This window comes from Plasmodium cynomolgi, chromosome 6 (genome assembly GCF_000321355.1).
Source record: "Plasmodium cynomolgi strain B DNA, chromosome 6, whole genome shotgun sequence".
In the NCBI taxonomy this organism is placed as follows: Eukaryota; Apicomplexa; class Aconoidasida; order Haemosporida; family Plasmodiidae; genus Plasmodium; species Plasmodium cynomolgi.
Genome location: NC_020399.1, coordinates 998653 through 1006700, shown reverse-complemented (window position 1 = coordinate 1006700; position 8048 = coordinate 998653). Strand labels below are relative to the sequence as shown.

Below are 8048 nucleotides of genomic sequence, written 5' to 3'. Positions count from 1 at the left end.
CGCAACGTTGTCAACAATATAACAGAAAGAAGGGGGGGGGGGAGAAATGTATACAACAAAATATAACAAAAAAAACTGCAAATTGTGTTATTTGAAAAATTAATATATAAAAAAAAATTAAAATTAAAAATGGAAAAGAGCAAATTATCCGAAAATTACATTTCCCCATTCCGTTACACGAACATATGTGTATGTATTATTTATTTCCTTTAATTGCAATTTTGTCGTACATGATAATAACAATTTTTATGTTATTGTTAGCGTGAAAAACGCAAAAACTGGTGGTGGGTGCGGGTCATTTTTTTTTTACATTACGAGTCATTTTTATATTTAAATATATTAAGAAATACCCCCAAACAATTTATTTTTAAATTGCAATCAATTATTCAAATTTATCTTTCATTTTAAAACAAAATTACAATTTAAGAATTTCTGATGTCCAATCGCCAAAAAATATTTTTGAAACATCTTATTTGAAAAAAAGAAAATATAAAAAATATAATGCACAATATAATTTTGTCTGTATTTTAAATATTTGTTCTTCGTCGCTTTAGGGAATACTACATATATAAAAGGTCTATTCAACACCATATATTTTTAATCCTAAGTTTTTGCGAAATCGTTTGTTTTTTGTGCGATGCATATATACCTATGGATATTTTCTGTCATTTGACATATTTCGTGTACTTTTTTATAAGGTAGTCTTTTAATCACTTTTCGTTTTTTTGGTCTACGTTTGGCGAAATAATATAACGCAGTGTAATACCACGGACAACATAAGTGAATTATACACTTTAGTTATATACAAAATATAGCAGTAACATTTTTATTAATAAAACAGTTTTGCTGCATCTTTCAAGATATATCAAAAAAAAAATAAAATAAAAGAGGAAAAAAAATGCAAGATAATAAGAAAAATCCAAATTTTCTTTTGTCCATAATATCTTCGTTGGGGAATATAGCAAAAGGAAAGAGTTCCTTTAAAAAATCGTTCAAAGAAAAGGAAATAAAATTAAAAAGCAACAAATTTGCAACACATATATTTTTCAAGTCTTTTTTTAGTGCATTAGTTCTGTCTTTGTATTACCTTCTCCTACAAGTATGTAACTTTTTTAATTAATAAGCACGCACCCTTATACACACACGATATGATCACTTTTTCATTTACCATAAACTACACGCATAAGCAAATTTTTGAAACTAATCCTTTTCTTTTCTTTTTTTTATACTACAATTTTTATAGAACATCAACGCATCTACAGGAAATAAATATCCACATTCACACTTAAAGAATAGACATTCGAGGATATTATATCAAGACATTCCTTCATTTTTAAAAGGATCCCGAGCTAATAATACTACCGAAGGACAGAAGAAGAATCCATTTCCATTTAAACATGCTGATAATAACAGTTCTGGAAATGTGGATAAACAGAATGAAGACTTGAAAAAAAAGCTTTCGAACCACAACCAATTGAAAACCAACACGGGCAAGAAAGAAGAATATAATAAAAACGAAATCATGTTCAGTTGTGCAAATACTGGTAATTGCGAAGAAGTAACAGAAGACGAATTAAACGATAAATTAAATAACATAAAGGGGGCGGTTAACGCCAAAACGATGCATCTTGTATGGAAATATGTACATAATCATGAGAAGGTAAATTTTGTTCGAATGCAACAAGAAATACAAAATTATTGTAAATTGTTAGCTAAACATTATAACATACCAAAAGAATTTGAAACGAAAAAATGCAAACATGTAGATGATAAAATAACGAATGCACTAGTAAAAAAAGAACGTTTTGATTTAAAAAATATAAAGGAATTTGCTAAGGAAGATTTTTGTGCAAGGTGGGAATTTCTGAGGTACATCAATTTGAAGAGAAGTTCGTGGAAAGAACTTCGAGAATCCAAAAAGGAAAAGTGGGCAAACTATATAAATGACGTGTTCAAAAAGTACAAAGGTAAAAAGTGAATCTGTACATGTGAGGAAGATAAAAAAGGGTTCCGGTTTTTGCCCCTTGATACACAAGCACTGATCATCTTACGAGCATACACGGATGGGAGCAAAAAGATCAACAAGTCGTATAAATGCACTGTAAATGCGACGTGTTCTAAAATATCCCTACCTGGAGCAGACAATTAATGGAAAAAAAATAAAAATGTCAAATAGAAAAATATTTACAAGGATTAAGCATTTTGTTACTCAGGATTCCGTACCAACCTCTACACAAAATGTTATTAATTATGGAGATTCAAGAAATAATTTTACGAGAAATACTTAAGAGAGTTGTTAACGTTTCAGGCACACTTGTTACATATTGTACAGTAGCATAAAAAAAAAAAAACTCTTGTTAAAAATTGGCTACTTTCTTATCAATATTTTTAAATCAATAAAATTTTCGATACATCCATAGTGAGTATACAATNTAGCGTTATAAAATATTTTACTGGTGCATATTTTCCTTGAATATTATTTTAACAACCCTGTATAATCTTGTTGTGCATTTTGTAATAAAGGAATATATGTGTGCGAATCTTTGAACTTTTTTACCAAAAGGATATATGACTTCCTGTAAAAATACAACCAACGAAATTAAAAATTATATATGGATTAACAAAATAGGGAATTATTAATAAAAATTGCGCCGATTAATGTTCAGATAAATGTTAAGATGTAACATTTTCCAATTCGTCCTTGTTAGAGCATACAGCATAGTTTAATTGTTAATTTTGTCAAAAATAATTTTTTGAATTTTTGTTTTTTGACCTTTTTTATAGACGCACCGAAATAGGTATTTCCTTGGAGAGTGCTCTTTTTATGTATTTCTTCACAGATCAATCACGATATTTAATTTTACTTTTATAATAGGACATTTTTTCTCATTAGTCATTTCTAAGTTTTTATTTAGGACACAAACAATATAATAGTGCAATGTAACATGATCTAATATACTGTAACGTGATAGCAGTACTACTATATCTTAGATTGCTAATTTTTTAAAACTACAAAATACGTCCAGAGAATTACAACAAAACTGTTGATGAGATGCTGCCCTCATTTGAGTGCTGTTATTTCTTTTCCTACTTCACATTGGTGTTTGTTCAAAATGTGAGACTGTTTTCAACTAATAAGTAATTAATTCGTGCGATTGTCCTGATAAAATTAAAAACAAATCAAAAATTACGCATTTGATATGTATTAAATATTTTGGAAAAAAGAAATTTCCAGTCTCACCATTATTAGTTAACTTTTTCGTATAACCGTTTTAGCTTTTTCTAAATGTAATTCTTAGGGTAAGTTTCGTCTTCATGAATGCACCTATATTTTGAAGCTTTATTCTGTCTCATTTTTCCCATTATTAAAAATTAATAGAGGTAAGCGCAGACGTATGAGTCAATGTCTTTAACGACTCATTAGGGATCCATCCTGTATCTACATAATTGATGCATGTTATTTATATTTCATGTCTTACATACATATAGCATATACGTCTTCCTATTCGTGTATTGTAAGGCTCATTTTTAAAACTTAATGGTACATCATAACCAATGAACAAATGAAAAAACGATCCTTTCGTTAAAATCATTTTAATAATTATTGAAGACATCCTACTTTCGTACTGAAGAAAGCATTTTAAAAAAGGTAACCTTATTCATTGCATAATTCATTATTTTTTCCACATATTTTAACGCTTTCATTGTTTATAAGATTGACATTATTAAACTTGGGAATGCAAGCTACAGGACCAATTCAGAAACTTTTCTGTGAGTAGCTCAGTGCACGCATCATGCGTAAAAGGGACTACATTAGCTGCTCTACAAATTAATAAAGTATGTTAGCTCGCTATGTGCTTTCATTAAATAAGCTTTAATGCATTTTTATTAATGGAGCTACTAAGGGAGTAAATCTGCACGTATAACAGAGAATTTATGATCACCTTTAGTGACCTTATCAATTTCTTTTTAACGAATTTTATCAAATAAAAATTGGTGTCTTTGTAATTTTTTTCTAATTCGCAAAACATTTTTAATAACTATCCTAAACTCTTTAAAATATTTTCAAATATATAAGCATATATGAGTAAGTTAACTAAATTGGTGTTTCTTAAATTTTGCTTGATTCCTTAAAACCTATTAACTCATTCTTTCCGATAGGCACAGAGCATAATGTAAAACTCCTATTTACTTTTATGAAAGAACAAAATAAAATGTACTCCTTCGTTTTAAAGGGTTTTATGGTTATTTCATTGCCTTTTTTTTTTTTTTTTTTGTTTTTTGTTGCTTCAATATAATGTGAAGTACATTATGATAAACAATCAACGAATGTGTGCATTTCGTGAAATTACCATTTACACGAATACTATAATTTTCGATGATACTACATGATATACTATTTCAGATAATCTCAGCATACTTAACTAGTATGTCTAAAATAAAAAAACATATTATTTTTATTTCAACTTCGGAAATATTTCTTCAATATACAATGCAAATATAAGGCGCTATGTACGGACCATAAAAGAGAATAAGCAATAAATTTTATAGCACTCTAATAGTAGCACACATATGATCTAATGCATTAGTGTTGTATTAAAAAGGATTGCACATGCATTATTCGAACTCCCCTTCTTTTTTTTTCTCATGTCAAAAAGTATAGCTTTTTATTTTTATTTATTATAAAGCAGAATAAGTCTATGATTAAAAAAATTTTCATTATTAATAATTTAGTATGATTCCATTATAAGAATAGAAAAATAGTATGAAAAACGAAAACGAAAAAAAAAACTATAAAAATATTTAAGAGCAATATTCTTATAGTGTCCTATATGTTATAGTAAATATAAATTTAATTTCCTGAAAGAATACAAGATTCCCAAAAAATAGGAAAGCAAATTATTTCAAAAAAAAAAAATAAAGTAATAATATAGCACAATTACGAATTACAGAACAGTCCATAAAATATATAGGTATGTATATCTGCATATACGTATATATATATGGATTAACACATATAGAAATACCTGCGTAAATTCAAACGTTTTTACCAAAAGAAAATTTAAATATTTTTTACCCTTCTTAGTATCACTAATATGATAAACTTAAACAAAAGTAAACATTTTAATTATTCATTTTATAAATAAAGTTGTAAAAGTCAGGTCTTTCGTTTTAATTCTGCAAATATTTTTCATTCTAAATTAAGTAGAACACTTTATTGTAATGCTTATAACAAATAAATTTTATGTCGGTGGTTTTTTTTTTCCAATCCGTTTCTTCCTTATTTTACCATTTACACAGTGTGAGAAATATGAAAATTTACACGTTGCCATATTTTTTGTGCTATGTATCTGCAGCATAATTATGTCTTTATATTTCGCAAAATGATTTACCTAGCGCATTACTAGTGTGGGCCCCTTTATGCAGAAGCATAATGTATATATATGTGAACATATACACTATTCCGCCTTCCCACAAAATCGTAACTACGGCATTTTTATTATTAGGCAATACATATCCGTTATGGTAAGTTTAGCGCAATGTTCCACATTATTTAAGTATAGGTCATATTACATAGTACTGTATGCTATGTTGTGTTCACTTTCGTCGGAACTAGTACTAAAACTATCATAACTGTCAAATATTAAATCCCCGTCTACAGGATAATTATTATACTGAAGGTCTATTTTTTTTCGTTTACGTCTTCGTGAGAAGAGGTTTCCAAGTGAAGTGAACTGAAAAAAAAACAAACAAAATAAAATTAAGTAAAATAACATAAAATACAGTAAAATTAGGCAAAATTAGGCAAAATAACAAATGACGTGATTATGTAATATTTATGGAAGACATCTAGTACTGTATACATCTTTTTTGTTTTTACCTTCGATAAAGCTTTTATAAGCAATGTGATTAACAATACAGAAAGAAATGGCACCAAAACAATTTTAATTAATGGAAATCCTTGCTCATTTATGAATCTTGTAAAAATACCATCATCGCTATGTACGTCACTTGACATTTCTGCGAGTTGTTCTGAGTATGCTGCAGTTGTTACTGTCGCACTTGTCAGTGGAACTGTAATTCTTCTAGGTTGCCCCGTATCATCAGTTAATTGCACATTTACAGCTGGCAGTTGCGCTGTAACATCTTGTGGCTTCACAGAAACAGGTATTTCTCTTACAGCCGCAGCTTTCGCATTTGATGCAGCATTAGGAGGTTTCACTTCACCACTTTGTGCTAATTTTACTTTTTGTTGTACAGGGTTATTACTGAACGGTTTAACATATTCATTATACCTTGCTATGAATTCCGTAGGTGATTTTTTGAAATCATAGAATACATTTAAAACCTTTTTATAACAAGGATTCCACCACGATTGAAAATATAGTTTAGATAATTCATAATTAGTAAAGAGTTTTCTTGGATCAGATAAGAAATAACCTTGAATATAATCTGTACAAATGTTACTTCCGTGCTTTCTACATAACGGTTCAAAGGAGAAAAATAATGGAATTCTCTCTTTAAGATAATCGAAATATTTTTGACATGCGTAATATGTACTTTTCCCAATTTCCCTTTTAATGAAATTATAATTTTCAATATAATCCAAAAAATTCTTCAATTGTTTTAAATATGTCAAAAAGTTATCCCTAAATAAAGTTATATTTGGAAAACATACCTCATCACTTTTTATATCATAACTATAACCAATAAATTTTTTCCATGTTGTATCAAAAAGTTTAATGATACCCCGAAAATCGCTTTCCTTGTTAGTAGACTCAAGTTTTTTATATATTTCATCATAGAGCCAATAATTTATATCAAAGCAATGCTTCCTACGAAAAGTATAGTCACTGTCATCTCGTACCAATTCCACGTTTTTTATGAGTTGTCCGCAAATTTTATAAAGCCACGGATATTTATTAGTATATGTATTAAATACGTTACTACAGAAACGATTGACATCCGTTGAATCTTTCTCATCTTGCAATTTTTGGTAAAACATATAAGAAGGTAACAATTTTAGTTATAAAATTAAAAAAAATAAATTAATAGATATATATAATTTTTCAAAAATCTATATTTAATTGTCTTGCGTGCCTAAATTTACTAGTAAAGAAGATACATCGATTATTTAAAAAAGGAAAAATTACTGTTCCGGTTTCCTCCATATGTTTATGTTATGGTCCTTTGTATAATGGCTTATGATAAATTGGTAAAGTGTTAAAATTTACCAGTAAATAATTGGTCATATTTGACAAAATAAACAGATCGAACAGTATTTGTAAATACAAATGTACTTAATGCATTATCGTTCAATGTTTTACGAAATTACTAATTTATGAATTCTTTAATTGTGTTCTTTTTCAATATATATATTTTAAAACATAGCATGTGTACCAAATTTGCATGGATGTATTTTCATTGATGTATTATTTATTTTTTCGTAAAGCTTCAATATTTTTAAAAAAGGAAAAAAGATAAATGAAAAAGTTAATATCTAGTAAAAATGCTATGTAGTAATGAAAGAAAAATTATTTTATAAAATTTTTTTAATAAATATTCAGATTTATAAGAAAATTAATTTTGAAAAGAGAAAAATTCTGTTAATACGTATAAAAACTGATATTCCTAATGATTCATGTATAGACAAAAAAAATATTTCCTTCCTAAGCTTTTTTTTTTGGGGGGGTTTACTCTAGATCATTTTATTATTCGTAGAAATTTTTTAGTGATTAAATGTAGACCCTATTTTTTTTTAATTCCTATATATGTATAGCCTCTTTTACAGTATATAATATTGAATAGTCCCTCTCCCCCATATTATTTACGCATTCGTTGTTTATTTGCTCCGTTCCCAATTGAACAAATTTGCATATTACCACCTATATGTTATATTTAAATATATATATGTAATTACGCTCCATATAAAAATATAAGAATTATGATAAGAATAAATGAAAGGTTATTATTTTTACTAATTACTAAGTAAATAATGAAATTTACAGTTTATAAATATTCCAAAATATATAGTAGAAACCCATTAA

General features: G+C 27.6%; 2 protein-coding genes across 2 annotated transcripts; one reads left to right on the top strand and one right to left on the bottom strand.

Moving 5' to 3' along the window:
* Nucleotides 1-898: 898 nt before the first annotated feature.
* On the top strand, nucleotides 899-1978 carry PCYB_063260 (phist protein; the record flags this gene model as incomplete). Its single annotated transcript, XM_004221493.1, has 2 exons — nucleotides 899-1099; nucleotides 1244-1978. The coding sequence occupies 2 exons, from the start codon at nucleotides 899-901 to the stop codon at nucleotides 1976-1978; spliced, it is 936 nt and encodes a 311-aa protein (XP_004221541.1).
* A 3592-nt stretch (nucleotides 1979-5570) lies between these two features.
* Nucleotides 5571-7006, bottom strand: PCYB_063250 (VIR-like CYIR protein; the record flags this gene model as incomplete). Its single annotated transcript, XM_004221492.1, has 2 exons — nucleotides 5571-5735; nucleotides 5882-7006. 2 exons carry the CDS (start codon nucleotides 7004-7006, stop codon nucleotides 5571-5573), a joined length of 1290 nt encoding a protein of 429 aa, XP_004221540.1.
* Between the last annotated feature and the right edge of the window lie 1042 nt (nucleotides 7007-8048).